At 34.0% G+C, this 15,926-nt stretch overlaps 1 protein-coding gene across 1 annotated transcript in view; it reads left to right on the forward strand.

The window, feature by feature from the left end:
- Positions 1 to 15,926, forward strand: part of LOC127836480 (TNF receptor-associated factor 3-like) — a 47,494-nt gene extending 31,568 nt beyond the window's left edge. The window contains exons 8-15 of the mRNA XM_052363133.1: positions 7,863 to 7,943; positions 8,530 to 8,604; positions 9,948 to 10,067; positions 11,009 to 11,101; positions 12,112 to 12,328; positions 12,665 to 12,903; positions 13,406 to 13,943; positions 14,276 to 15,926. Coding sequence (XP_052219093.1) covers positions 7,863 to 7,943; positions 8,530 to 8,604; positions 9,948 to 10,067; positions 11,009 to 11,101; positions 12,112 to 12,328; positions 12,665 to 12,903; positions 13,406 to 13,741 — 1,161 coding nt within the window. The 3' untranslated portion in view covers positions 13,742 to 13,943; positions 14,276 to 15,926. The remainder of the gene's footprint in view (positions 1 to 7,862; positions 7,944 to 8,529; positions 8,605 to 9,947; positions 10,068 to 11,008; positions 11,102 to 12,111; positions 12,329 to 12,664; positions 12,904 to 13,405; positions 13,944 to 14,275) is intronic.

The raw sequence follows: 15,926 nt of genomic DNA on the forward strand, positions 1-15,926 counted from the left end.
TTCATAGAACAGCCAAAATTCCTTTACAAATAATTTGGCTTAAGGAAGCTGCAAACTCCAAATTGAGACTTTGTATATTACACAAATAATTTCGCTTCGGATAATTTTGAGCACGGGGAGAACTACCCTGTTAAAAATACTAAATTTAAATGCATGTATTCCCCGTTAGAAAATTACTTGGCAATCATGGGTTGACATTTTTGCAACGTCTGAACAATCTTGACTGGAATCCTCCATTCAGGCCATTATTGGATTCAAGCTGTGGATAAACAACAATATTGTGTATAGCATTTGAATATTCATGATTGGGAATTTCTTTCTTGTGAATTATCTGATTTTAACTTAACTATATATAGCAGATTCAGCTCTATAACCATATTAGAATTTCACTGGTTGATAATTGACATTTTATTGTTGTCAGGATAACAGCGTACTAGATGTGTGGCTGTTCAATATGCCATCTTACCCTTCATATAGTTTGAACTTTGAGATACATCATTTGATATACATCATTGGTGGCTGAAAATCATTTTCTGGAAAAAAAGGTCTTGGCTCACATCTTTAAGATAAGGCTTACAACATTGACTGTAGTATTATTGTTAAATAAATTCTCATTTACAAAGATAATTATCTGCACTGTAACAAAGTTCTATTTCTTATTCAATGGATATTTTCTATAGCGAATGACTCATATACATGTGACTCACCAGTACTTGAACAAAGAATTTAGTCCCTGACCTTCGAACAAAATATTTATCACAGGTATTCCTTTTGTTTGTAAGTGGTCCTGTACATAATCACAAAGCAATTAATTTTGTAACTTCCTTATTTAATTGGCTTTATTTATAAACGATAGTGCTCCACAAGGCTCGTGAAAAAAATGAATCATAAGAATGAAGTGTCATTTCCGCTGTCTAGTCTCTATTTACTCATGAATCCTCATTGGACTGACGCCAAACGTTACAAAGCTATACATATATATATATATATATTGATTCATTTTTAAACTTGTAAACAAATATGTTTTAGTCTACAATCTAAGATAGAAGAATTGTCATTGATTATCAAGTAGTCGAGACTATTTATGAACGACAACTTCTGACTGTAGGTAAACATAAACTAACTTTTGAAAAATGTCATTAGAAAATAAACTTCCTAAACTTAATAAAGCATTTAAAGTGTAATATCTAAAAAAAAGTCCCATAAACACAATACTAATTTGTCTCATTAATAGTTTGTGCTCTAATTGTCTCAACAAATCAATATACAGGGATATTTTATGTTAATACACATTTTCAGATTTTTAGTACATTGACTTAAGCACTGACGAACTATATTACCTCCAAAGTCATGGCTCGAGTTCACAATTTACAAATGATATTCAAAATGTGTCATAATCATCATAGTGCTCTGTTGATGTTTGTTTCGGTAGGGGGGGGGGGGGGGCGGCGGGGTAAAAATCCCAAAATCAAGAAGTATATATTTTTTCATATTACAGCCTATAATTCCCTATTGAATGTTTTACAAATAATACTACTAATATATATTTTTTATTATATCACAACATTTAGTTCCCCATCCTGTCAAGCTCTATAAGTTGAATCTTAGTTATTAAATTATAAAAAAAATTATTCTCAATTTAAAGTATTTGAAAGCAAAAACGAAAAGGAATCAGTTTCTCAATTTTTGTCAAAATGATGTGACATTTCCCAATCCAAAGAGCCATGGCCCCATCCCAAAATGGGGAATTGACACTAAAAATTAATTTATGAGTATTATACTAATTTTGAAATTTGCCTTGTAAACTCTGTAGAGGCAACATGTATTGCCTCTTAATGCAACTTGGTGAGAACATTTGCTAAAATGATATCTTTGCCATTTTGGAAAGGGGGTCATGTAGGTTAAAAACTTGGTCACTTTGTCAATTTAAAGAAAACGTATTGAAAAACTGCAGAGACCGCATAGATTGCCCAACAGTCATGAAACTTGCACAGAACATTTGTCAGAATAATGTCTTGACTAAGGTTGATACCACGTCATGATGGGTCAAACACTTGATAACCAGGTCAAATTTAATTAAAGCATGTAAACGCTGTAGAAAGTATATTTATTACCCAAACTTCATGAAGTTGGTCAGAACATTTATTGTAAATTTCCATAGGAAATATTTATTGCCGAATCATGAAACTTTGGTCAGAACATTTATCTCAATGACATATAAGCAGTTTTAATATGTTTTTTAATGTTTGTCTGAAACTGCAAAGCACATGGCTTTCATATATGGGATGAAGCATTATCTAGTTGTCTTTTACTATGTTGTACAAATAATTCTCCTGGAATCAAAAGGGTCACATTTTTTTTACTTTCAACAAAAATTGAGGCATTAAGAATTGCACTTGTCCCTTTTTTACCTATGTCTGTATGTCCCCGAGCTTTTGTTTTCAACTGCTATATAACAACTGTGTGGATCTTACTCAAAGTTTTACAAAATGAATTACTTTAATGTGTAGATGATTGTACAGAAAGTAATATTGGCCGTGCCAACATGATGTGTTAAAATTTTAGTATCCAATAATATTTAAGAGGGCACCAGAGAACAATGGGTGTTGAAATGGGTAGATGTAGAAATTGTAGGCTGCTCTCCATCTCTGTAGGAGCACTTCCGTCCTTTATGCTCTTCAGTGGGCATCCTCCATCCTCCTACATATTGCAAGGGATTTTTTGTCAAACTTGTAGAGATCTATTTATAGCAGACTCCAAGTGCCACAGTGCATATTGTCAAGGTTTTGAGAATGTGCTATTATGGCCCTGAAGGTATTTATATTTATATTACATCATCAGTACTTCTGTTCATTAGTCTGTCCCGCTTCTTGTAAGGAGCAAAACTTGAAGAATGGAAGGGATTAAAAAATCATATGGTAAAATAGGGCATTAAGGGGAATGGCAGTGTAAAAAATTGTTAATATCTTTTCAGGATTTACAGAGTTATTACCCACAATTAAATGTTCTTTTCCAGAAGGTATTTAAATAAAATAGTGATAGGGGACATTGAGAGGAAGTGCATTACAAAAGATCCAATATTCACCTCTAAGTTTGTTTGGAGATACTTCCCTGTTTTAATTTTTTTTTCCATATTTAATTTTTGTGAAGACCAAAGCCAAATTACAGCATTAATTTATTGTGTTAATCGTAACTCAAACTGTGATAAAGACTTTCATATAAAACATCATGAAATACTTATAGTGCAAAGTACACTTTACAAGAACTTTTTTTTTCAAAGCTATAAGTATACAAATGATTGTAATAAATCAAGATAAGACATTAAAATAAATGTTTTTCGATAAATCAATAAAACCTAAGCATATAGTTTTCATGACGGCTTATAGGATATGTTTTGTGCCGTCTGTCCAATATTTTTTTCTACTGGAAAAACTTCTCCAAAACCTCTTGACAAATTTTAGCCAAACTTTATCGGAATGAGCCTTTGGTGAACCTCTTTGAAAGTTGTCAATATAGAGCATATGTAAGTCACATTTTAGCTAGGGACTCGGGGCCTATGCCCTGTTATTTAAGGAGTGCTGCCCTTTTGTTTAAAATTTAATGTGAATGCTTGTGTATGCAAGTCCTATATTATGCTTGTGATGTTCTTCTTACATTTACGGAACAATAATCTGTAAGAGCTATAGAATATTTATTGTGAAGGTGTATAGAAGTTATTGCCCTTTGTTTAAAATCACTTAAAAAGTGTCTCTGAACAATCTCAAATTCTTTCTGTATTATCTAGACAACAATACACCTGTGGAAGAGGATACATCCAGGTGACAGCCTCTTGTTGACCTGCTGATCTGACCCAAAAATAGTTGGGACTAGCCTAAAAAGAGAGAAAAAATACAAGCCAGTTGTAAATTTCACAGGCTTGAATTATAAGTTTTTATACCCCAATTACTATTGGTAATTGGGGCTATATATGAGTCACTTTGTCGGTCTGTCGGTCCGTCCCGAAATTTCATCCGATCTTCACCAAACTTGGTGACAAGTTGTATCTAGATGATGTCTAGGTCAAGTTTGAATATGGGTCATGCTGGGTTAAAAACTAGGTCACGGGGTTACTAAGTGTGTTTTGAACCGAAAGTTTGTCCGGACCATAAATTTGTCATTTATTACTCTATGTATTGCATCTCCAGAGGTAGGAAATTATTAAAACTTCATACATATTTGTCATTTATTGTTAGATTTTAAAATGACTTGGTACATTTGTTCACCATCATGGGACGGTGTGTTGTATGAAAAAAGTACGTCGATATATCCAAGGTCAAGGTCACACTTGGAGTTCAAAAGTGAAATGCTTGTCCAGGCCATAACTTTATCATTTATTGTGAGATTAAAAATCATTTGTCAAATTTTGTTTACCATCATGGGACGGTGTGTCGCACGAAAGAATTACATCGATATCTCCAAGGTCACACTTTGAGTTCAAAGATAAAAAATGGCCATAAATAAGCTTGTCCAGGCAATAACTTATGTCGTTCATGGTGAGATTTTAAAATCATTTGGCACATTTGTTCACCATCATTGGACGATGTGTTGTGCGAAAGAATAACGTCGATATCTCCCAGGTCAAGGTCACACTTTTAGTTCAAAGATAAGCAATGGCCATAAATGAGCTTGTCCCGCCATAACTATGTCATTCATTGTGAGATTTTTAAAATGACTCTGTACATTAATTTTGTTCACATTCATTGGACGGCATGTCATGCGAAAATTTTCAAGAGTTAAAGGTCGAAATGGCCACATGATAATGGCCTAATAATTCTTAAAAATCGCAATAAATTTGATTCTCTTGTTTTGTGAAGATAGCATGCAAAATAGTCTGTGTCAATGCGGCACATGGGGGTATACGTCTGTGACAAAGCTCTAGTTATCCCAGGAAGGCATAGAAGCATGGCAAAGTAAATTCGACGAGACTTGTGTTTGTGAAACACAGTACCCCCTACTGTACTTTGAAGCCACACAGCAGCTTTATCTTAAGAAAAAATATCATGATGAAGTTATGGTCCATTGATATTTGAAAAAGTTATCAGCCTTTGACAGTATCTGAAAGCCTTATGGAACAAATTTCAGAAGTGTTATTTTTAAAAAAAATTTAGTCAAAAGCCCATAACTTTGCCAAATATCAATGGCCCAAAACTCACACTTCATCTGTATTAAAGTAGGTAAACTCACACACCAATAATCAGCTAAATATCTGAAAGCATTTAAAAATAAAAAATCCGGAAAACGGTTATTATAGAGAAATTTCTAGGCTAGTACTAGGCCCATTTCTTCGCCAAAAATAAATGGACTGGAAAGAAACTCTCACTTCATCTGTAAGTCATGTTAGTAGACTCACGCACCAAGTATCAGGTAAATATCTGCAAGTGTTTCATAAAAAATGCCAATATCGGAAAGTGTTTAGGAAAAAAGGCCAATATTTGAAAGTGTTTAGGAAAAAAGTCTGGAAAATGAAATGCTGGTCGGACGGACAGTCCCATTGCTATATGCCATCATACGGGGGATATTAAAAGGGCATTTTAACACATGGTTGATTAAAGAGGGCAAACAAAAGCACGAAAAGCCTGATTTGGGGAAATAAATAATTATTAATTTATTAAACTAAGCTTTTTAGTTTCAGTTTGGGCTATACATGTATATTTACACCTATAAACATACAAACTTGAGTTTACTTGATGTATTTTACTTAGATTAATAATTATACTTAATGAGTCTACCTTTCAATATCTTCCATTTCACAAACAAACATTATAAAGCAGAATATGCACGTGGATCTGATTAGACACAGATAAACTTACTTAAAAAATTATGTTTGTCTTTTTCCATTTTCGAATGATAATCTTTTAAGATGTTTTTTTCATTGCAAGTTGTCTCAGTAGAGTGAACCCCAATTTACAAACACTCGTTCTGTGACTTTAATAAATTGTGTTATTTTTATCAAAAACATTTTCTCCATCGTTGAATGACAGAAGTTTTTCGTTAATCAATACTAAATATAAGCAGGACTCGAAATTAAAGGTAGTCCGACTGTCCGGGACAACCAAATTGTTAGTCCGGACAAGTAAATAAAGAAATTTGCTAGTCCGACAGGACAAGTGGTCATTATAATTGTATAACTTAGAAAAAATGGCTTTAAAGCCATTATTTCTGTGGAGATATAACTCAACTTTTCCGAGTATATTTTGTATACGTTTAATCGTCGAAGCCCGAGATATTCCGATAGTTCCATGTGATACATGTACTACACTGAACTGTTCACAAGGGAAGCAACCCTTAACATTTTTTTCTTTGTCAAGATAACAAGAATATTCTCCCTTGTAAAGAATATGCATTTTACGACACCGGTACACACCCATCTTACAGACAATTAACGTAGTGACGTCCTCCCTATGTATAGAATGATTTTTTTTTCAAAATATCAGTTAAGTACTGTACATTTACAACACTTTTAACATTTTCTGTTAGATGTTGGCAACACACAAGTTTTTGCCAGGTATTATGGCTTTGTATAATGTTTAAAAATCAATAATCTTGAGTTTTCCTGTTATTCTAGTCAGTTCGTTTTGTATTGAAATTGCTTACAATTATGTTTACATGTAATTTGAACGATTCAAGTCTTTATGATTTGAGCATTTTGTATTATTTCATTATGTTGCAAAGTACTGAGCAGAATAAAGATATAATGGTCAGGACAAGTTGCTTTTTGGTCAGGACAAGTGAAATTATGGTCTACTTATCCAACTGGACAAGTGGCTTCAAAAGTTAATGTCGAGCCCTGAATATAAGATGTTTGTCCTTTATGAAATTGTTGTTTGTCAGGCAGTAGGTAACAATCTTTGAAGCAAAAATTACCGTTAAGTCAGTCCGACCAATTGCATTTTAACGTCTGCCTTTTAAAATGTTTGTTGGCAATGTCCAATGGGCTTTTGCCATGTCTGATTGACCCTGAAGTATTTTTTGACATTGTGAGCTCCCATTAAGGGCCTTTTGAAAGTTTCTAGAGGTATTTATTTACTTACTGGATTGGAAATGATCTTTGTTTTACATTTTTTACCAAAGCCGACCCAACTAATTTTCTTATTATCTTTACCCTGAATTTTTTTAATGGGATGTTTATGACAAATATGTGTTGCTGATTTTCTAGTAACATTGTATTTATACATATATAGTTAAGCGGTTTTCCTTGGCTCACTGAATAAAGAAAATGTTATAATTTCTATAAGATTTTATTGTTATAAAAAAGGCATAGAAAATATGATAGATGCTTGGATAAATATGAATAGTTTTGTATGTATATAGTCCTGCAACTTCACTTGCATTGGAGGCTTTACAAAGTATTTTCTGTTTTGTTGGTCATTTATTATTTTTCTGGAAAATGTATAAAAAAAATAATTTGATAAAAGTTGACAACATTATATCTTATAAAATAACAAAACTTTACAATATGAGCAAATGCATATGAAAATAGTTTGCAGAATCCTATGTCCTATAGACGTACATTTTAACAGTGCTGCAGCTTGGCCTAAATTTGAGGGCGCCCTGCCCTCCCGAACCACCACCCTGCCCTTCCTTGGGCCCCCTTTTGACAAAATACTGCGCGTCCAAAGTGCCCTTTTGATAAAAAAGTCGCCTGCCCTTTTCAAATCCTAGCTGGAGCACTGTTTCAAATAAATCCGTGGTAATGCAGAAATACTAATCACAGCTAATGTCTGGGATTTTGTACAATGTTTTGTATAAAAAGTATACCTTTTCCCATTAGATCTTCATAGTTGTAAAAGTCACGTTGTAATATGCCTGCTCATTTCTTTCAGGAACATTATCAGAATGAATGTACGGAGATACCCTTGGACTGTCCATTTGGCTGTGGCATGAAGGGACTCAAGAGAAGCGCGGTAGGTGTGAGAGACATTTTATTTATCTGGAAGACTCCACAATTTTGCAATAATTATATCTGTTTCATTAACATATTTGGATTTTTATGAATAAAATATAGTCATTTAGTCCTTGTCATTTAAACAAAATTAAACTTTGTCTTAATTTCTTAATTGTTTCACTGACAAATTTATGGTGGTGTCACTGTGCCTAACCAAACCATAATAATATTATTGATAGATTTTCCAAAAACCTAAAATTAGATCTTGGTGGTATTCCTGTTAAAAAAGTATTAGTTGGTTTTCCAAATAGGTACTAAAAATAGCAACAGACGTTTAATGAAAATGAGAAGATTTATGAAGCTGTGTTGTGTTCCTGTAAGTATATTTCTGCAGAGTTGGGAATGTCTTTGGGTCTTATAAGCCTGAACATTATTGTTACACACTGTTCTGGCAAGGTACATGTATAAAAAAGGGTAAGACAAATGTCTCAGAGCTCAAAAAAACTTTATGATATTTTCTACACTTCTATAGTCTAGAGCAATTCACCACAAATATCTTAAAGAAATCCTTTAAGAAACTTTAAAGGCGGTTAAAATTGTTTCAGCTGGAAGTTCACCAAGATGCGTGTCCAAACAAACCGGAGGAATGTAGTTTCAAAGAGATTGGGTGCAAATTCACGGTAAAGTCTTTGAATTATTTTGGTTTATTTTGTTTTGCAGCATTGTGTAAATTTTATTGTATGGATGACGTATTGATGTTTATAAAAAGTTCACATTTTACACATGAGAAAGGATTGATGGTAGCTTTTATTCTAGAAATTAAGTGTTAATTTTGTTACTAATACATTTCCAGCAGCTCTTGTTTGTTGAAATGATTTGTTCAAAGCTATTCTTGTGTTCCATTGATGGATGGTTACCGTTATGAACTACCACATAATTAAGTAATAATTTCTAGTCATTTAATGAAAACAATGTTGCTGCCTAATTGATATCCATTGCATATTATTGTCCCCTACCAGTTTCACCGGAGGGGACTTATGGTTTTTGCTCTGTGCGTTTGTCTGTGTGTCTGTCTGTCACACTTTTCTGGATCCTACAATAACTTTAAAAGTTATTAATATTTTTTAATGAAATTTGAAACATAGTTAGATGGCAATATGGACATATTGCACGTCATTTTATTTTATTCCTTTGTCAAAAATTCTGGTTGCTATGGCAACAAATAGATTAGAAATACTGCTGAAAATGGTGGTTTTCTGGATCATGCGATAACATTTAAAGTTCTTAGTATTTGTTCATGAAACTTGCAACATGGATAGATGGCAATATTGACATTATGCACGTCATTTTGTTCCTACGTCAAAAATTGTTGTTGCTATGGCTATCAAAAAAAAATTGGATCTGAAAATGGTGGAATTTCTGACAATGGTGGAGCCGGTAGGGGACCATATTGCTTGACAATAGCCTTGTTGAAGTTAACATTTGTTAGGAAAATGTAATTTATTTTTAAAGAGACTTTGAAATGCACGTGAATTATAAATACCACCAAATCCTATGCCTAACTTGTTGGATGGTTGACTTGTCTGACATGGTTAATAAGGTCTTTTTGTTAAATTTTTTGTTCCATCAACTTGTCTATGTACACTTTCAGGATAGAATTTTGCAATGAACATCTTGAGGTGAATGTAGAAAATAATGCGAGTCACATTATTTATTAGCTAGGCTGTTTTCGGAGAAACCAGAGGTATTGTCATAGCCAGCTCATCCGCCGTCCGTGTCGTGCTAAAACCTTAACATTGGTTCTAAAATCAAAGTGCTTCAACCTAAAACTTTGAAACTTCATAAGTAGCTACACCTTGATGAGTTCTACACCCCACACCCATTTTTGTGTCTCTAGGTCAAAGGTCAAGGACACTGTGACCTCTAAAAAAAAATAAAAAAATTAAAACTGCACCCGCAGCCAAGTGTTGGCACCTGCTTTGCGGTGCTCTTGTTGAATTATTTTACTAATTTTTTTCTACAGGGCACGGAACGAGAAATGGCAAAACATCTACAGGAGAGTACTTCATATCACCTTGAACAAGTCACCATATATTCAAGAAAAATGGAGATCAAGAAAATGGAGCTCGAACACAAAATTCAAGTAAATTTTTTTGTAACAAACAGTCAAGAGCAGTATTGATTTGCTCTTTCAATTCTTTACATTAATTGCTTTTATGATTTCTATTCATTTTGGTTTAATTGGCTTATGCCAAAAGATCTAGGGATAAACAAAGGGTAGACTTCATTCGTGTATGTGTGTATGCTTCTGGTCATCACAAACTTTTTGTTTGCAATTTATCCTACATTTTGTATGCAATTTTCATAAAACTTGTTCAGAGATGGGAGCCAATAAGCATTGCACTTGTCCATCAGTATGTCACAAAGCTGGTGTCTAGAAAGAAATTGGGGCTGCAACGATTTTAGACAGAAGTATGACCCTGTGTGTGTTTATGTTCTGTAAAATAGAATCTTTTGAAGCTTTTGTTTTCAATTCTTCTTTAAATAATGTTTCAATCACGCTTAAAGTTTTACAGTTGAGTGAGCTTAATGTGTAGATTATATTAAAAAAGGGTAAGTTTGTTTGTTTTTCAACTATTTTGTGTTTTCAACTCCTCTTTAAATACTGGCTTTGAAAAATACCTATTTTAAGTAGTTATAACTTAAAGTTTAAATTTAAACTTAAAAGCTTCTCTGTGCAACTCCTCTTATTTTATGCATGCAATTTTGCTAAAACTTTACAGATTAATTATCCCCTAGTGTACACCACTTATTGTCAAGGTTATGCATTAATGTTTAAGGATTTATGCAGGGGCCTTGTGATTGGATTTTTTCTTCTCTTTTTTCAAATTCGATTGAAAGATCTGACTGTACCCATTTCACAACAATGCACCTGTGGCTGGGGATAAACACTGTTTGACAGCGGCTGAGCCTCTTGTTTGCGTAATTTACTTTATTTAGTTTTAAAGATAAATAATTTTAAACAGAAGTTTACTTTAATTTTCGTTTGTAAATTATAAGCATTTATGTATTACCTGTTTGCAGCAACTGATTGAAGAACAAAGGACACTCAAGTCAGAAACAGAAAGGAAAGGTCTTCTGACTCAAAAACTACAGACAGAGAGTCGCGAGTCAAAGGTTAATTTTATTAGCGAGGCTGTTTTCTGAGAAAACCCGAGCTATTGTCATAGCCAGCTTGTTGTGTCGTGTCGTCCGCCGGCGTCGTGCTAAAACCTTAACATTGCCTCTAAAATCAAAGTGATTCCAATACAACTTTGAAACTTCATATGTAGATGCACCTTGATGAGTTCTACACGCCACACCCATTTTTGGGTCACTAGGTCAAAGGTCAAGGTCACTGTGACCGCTAAAAAAAATTCTGACAAGCTTTCGCAGCCTAGCGTGGCACCCGTTATGCGGTGCTCTTGTTGAATATGTTTTAATAGAATTGTCAAATCTTGGTTATAACAATGGGAAGAGTAGAGTAGGGAACATTATATAGATTGTTTCTGGTCAATAACTTTCTACATCAAGTTCATAGTTACTGCGCGCACAGTTGCTAAAAAACAATAAGTATTATTCAACTGCTTAATAAGAGGAGTTTTGATATGGGTATTATACTGAATTTTTGTTGTGTAGCTATTAAGAAAGGATTTGACAGTTATTTAAATTTATGTTAATTAAGTAGTAAATGTAAAAAGCATGGTTTCGCGTGCCATGATTCATGTTTCAAAGTGACATCATGTGAATAAAATGCCATTCTATCATATACATTTTAATCATTTGAGAAAGCGCTATTTTTCTTAACAATATGAAACATGATTCCTGCTGATATAAAAAAGCACACAGTTTCATCCAAACATAAGCAGAGTTTCGTGGAGACAATTTGTACAAATTATGCTAGAATGCAAGAGCAAAGCATTTACAGTATATATACTTCGGGTTTCCGCCATGTCTTATGGCAAAATCATCCATCTACTGTATTTGATACATGATCAATAGCTGGTAAAAGTTTCAATAAGGATAAGCAAGGCATAATAGCATGAAATTTTCAAATGATGGGAATTGACTCGGGAAAGGATTTTTGTGTTCATAAAGCAGTGATAACTTGCCTGCTTTGAAAGATATTTTCCGAACTTCAATTACAGTTAAACATGTTTGAGGTAGTACAGCGTGTTGTACATTTGGAGAGGAAGGTTGAGCTGTTTGCGACCAGGGATCGTGTGGATCAGTTGTACCAGGATATCAGATCCAACACCGTGGGGCTGACCCAGGTGCAGTCACAATTCGTGGCACAGAACCGCATCATGGAGGAACTGAAAACAACTGTCGAGCAACGGCGACCCGGAGGGACACGTGAAGATAGTAAGTCACTCAGTCCGTAACACTTAAATCTTGATCCTGCAATTACTCAAAAAGTACATTTGATCGATTGATAAAAATCAGTTTGTGGATAGATTGCCACGTGGGGAATATGCACATTATGTCAGTTTGCAATAATTAAAGGTACTTTGATGAAAATTGCTGTGTCAATAGATGGTCAAAATAGGGGATTCAAACCTTATTTCAGCATAGCTCTGCTATTCAAAGTAGAAAACATTCAATGTTTAGATTATAATAAAGATAGTTTGTAATTTGCATTTTTAGTAAAGTTGAACAAACAATTTTTGTTCAGAAAGAACGTGTTCTTTAAAATGTTAGCAACTGAGCTACGAAGGAAGGTCACTGCACAGGAGACGTCACTTACAGCAATCAACGTACAAATAGGAGAGCTGGACTTAAGGTTTCAGATTCTAGAGACAACAAGTTATGATGGTATACTTCTGTGGAAAATACGTGACTATCAGCGAAGGAAGGCTGAAGCTGTTGCAGGTCGTACATTATCTTTGTACAGTCAGCCATTCTTTACTCATCGCTATGGATACAAAATGTGTGCAAAGGTATGTTGTTTTCTTAATTAAACTACAAACTGTTATTGCTTCTTTCAGAAGTTTCTGGGGGAGGTTAAAATGTTGATAATTTAACTATTCATGAATAGACGTTTTAACTGTAATTTTTTGGTTACATTTTAATTGAGGTTGCTGATTAACATTTCCTAGAAATTGTGTACGGTACAAAATTGTGAGTGTACATAGTTTGATTTAAAATATGTGTATATTGTTATTTCCAAATTAATTTGTGTAACAATGATATCTTACATAGTCAGTGGACAAACAGTCACCTATAAACTCATACTTGCTTGAATAACTTATACTGGGTTCTTTTAATATCAACACCACCCAGTGATTTCCTAGTGTATTCGTAACTGTGACATATTTATATTACAGACGAAGTTTTATGGAGAAAGCATGGACATCCACTAGTACAAGGCATAATTCAAATACCAATATTGACAATAAGGTCATTCATTAAATATACTTGTATGACATTATGTTATAACAGGTGTACCTCAATGGAGATGGCTTGGTCAATGGTACTCACTTGAAACTGTTCTTCGTGGTGATGAAAGGAGAGTTTGACAACCTGCTTCCATGGCCATTTAAACAGAAGGTCACAATACAGCTTTTGGACCAGGACAGTGGCCAGACAAACTTGACGGACTCGTTCATGCCCGATGTCAACAGCTCTAGCTTTAGAAAACCCACTACAGACATGAATGTAACATTTGGATGCCCACTCTGTGTGAAACATAGTGTTCTAGAGAATCCTAAATATATTAAAGACGATGCACTTATTTTCAAGATAATTGTTGATACAAATAATTTGGGTCATCCTTAAGACCCGTGTAAAATGGGGTGGTCACTTTTTGTCATTACAATATAGAAAGTCGATACAATTCTAATGGAATTCAGTAACATAATGCGAAAGCAAGCTATAACATTGTTTTGTGTGTATAACGAACAACAATAAACAACATCATGGAGGAACTGAAAACAATTGTCGACCAACGACGACCCGGTGGGGCGAGTGAAGATTGTCAGTAAGTCCGTAACACTAGTATCTGAATCCTGCAATAACTAAAAAAATACATATGATATGTTTATAAAACTCAGTTTGTGGATAGATGGCCATGTGGGGAATATGCACATTATGTTAGTTTGCAATAATTAAATGTACTTTGATGAAAATTGGTATTTTCATAGATGGTCAAAGTAGGGGATACAAACATTATTTCATCATAGCACTGATATTTAAAGTAGAAAATTGTCAATGTTGAGATTATAATAAAGATAGTTTGTAATATGCCTTTTTAGTGAAGTTAAACAAACACTTTTTGTGCAAAACGAACGTGTTCTTTTTTTACAATTTTAGCAACTGAGCTTCAAAAGAAGGTCAATGCACAGGAGCCATCACTAACGGCTATCAACGTACAAATAGGAGAGCGGGACTTAAGGTTCCAAATTCTAGAGACAACAAGTTACGATGTTATACTTCTGTGAAAAATACGGGACTATCAGCGGAGGAAGGCAGAAGCTGTTGCTGGTCGTACACTGGCTTTGTACAGCCATTGAAACTTAAATGGGATTCATAAGCACAATGTGAAAACAAGCTATGACACTGTTTGGTGTTTATATACATCCACAACAAAGTGTAAGCTTACAAAACAGATTGCGTAACCAATATTCTGTTGCACAAACAATGTGGTTAAACAGTTTGAAAAACGTTTGCTTGATATGTCACCTGCTCACCTAGCATGTAATTTGACGGAGTAACTTTGCAATTACGGCTTTGGGGCGCGTTCTGCTTAGCAGAAGACTCGGCTTACCGTGGGCTTATTGAAAAAGAATGAAAGTCGTCGCGAAAAAATACGTTACATAATTGTATGTTGCTTTATGACAGTAGTGTTCTTTTGTATCAGAACTCCTGTTTCGCCATATGTGTGGTGAAATAGATTGACATTTCATGTTTATTATAGTCCGTAAGAATATATCAAACGAAGAAACGATCGACTACCGAAATAACTCTAAGTTTTTGGACATTTAAAAATAATATTATTATTTTTGTATCCGAAAATTCAAATACGAAAAATCTTCAAAAATTATAGGTGTCCGAAAAATTAAAAGACAAAAATGAAGTTACCCAAAAAAATATATTGTATTGAATGGTAAATGCATCAATGTACAATAATTATCTCGTCATAAACACTTTTTTTTCTGCTTAAAAAATTAATACATCTCAGCTTTGCTTACTCTTGCCTGAAATGATATGGGACAAAAACATAAAAACAGAAAACATTATGCTTCCTTAATAGGACAACACTGTTTCCAATGTTGTTGGGTGAATCCATTTCTTTCTACCAGTACACATGGTTATTTACCCAATTACGCGAATGTTATGGTCCATTGCCCTCAGGCATTAATCTGCAAGGTTTTATGACCTGAATCCCGTTGTAATAATCCATGATCAAAGTGACAAAAGATAAGCAAACAAGGGGCCGTCTGTAGAAAAGTGCGGTAAGATATACTGTCCGAAAATGAAGAGACATTAATTATGGACGAAAACCCGTATGTCCGAAAATGTAGTAACAAAAAACGTTAGAGTCCGAAAACTTAGAGTAATAACGGTATGTCGATTGTTGTCTTTCTGATTATTAATTGTAAAAAGAAGCAGGCTTTTGTTGTGTATGCATGTTTTTACGAAGCAATGAGTTTGTTTATTGTTTTGCGTAGCAAGGAGTTTGTTAATTGATGTGTTTTGAGAAGTTAGGGTTGAGCATCACTGGTAGATATAACAATCTAAAACTTTAAAGAAGAAAGTCAGCATGATTGCATATGTTAATCCATTCGTGTTCAAATATGTACTGTGCGTGTTTATTTTATCATAATTTAAACGACACGTGCTTCCTTATTAATAGGTAAACATCCACAATTGTATGCTCCAAATATCCATCCAAGTATAATTTATGTAAAAGTATTTATGTAATTGTAATATCAGTATGTTCATTAAACAACATGTTAATGTC

The sequence above is a fragment of the Dreissena polymorpha genome, chromosome 6 (genome assembly GCF_020536995.1).
Source record: "Dreissena polymorpha isolate Duluth1 chromosome 6, UMN_Dpol_1.0, whole genome shotgun sequence".
Classification (NCBI taxonomy): Eukaryota; Metazoa; Mollusca; class Bivalvia; order Myida; family Dreissenidae; genus Dreissena; species Dreissena polymorpha.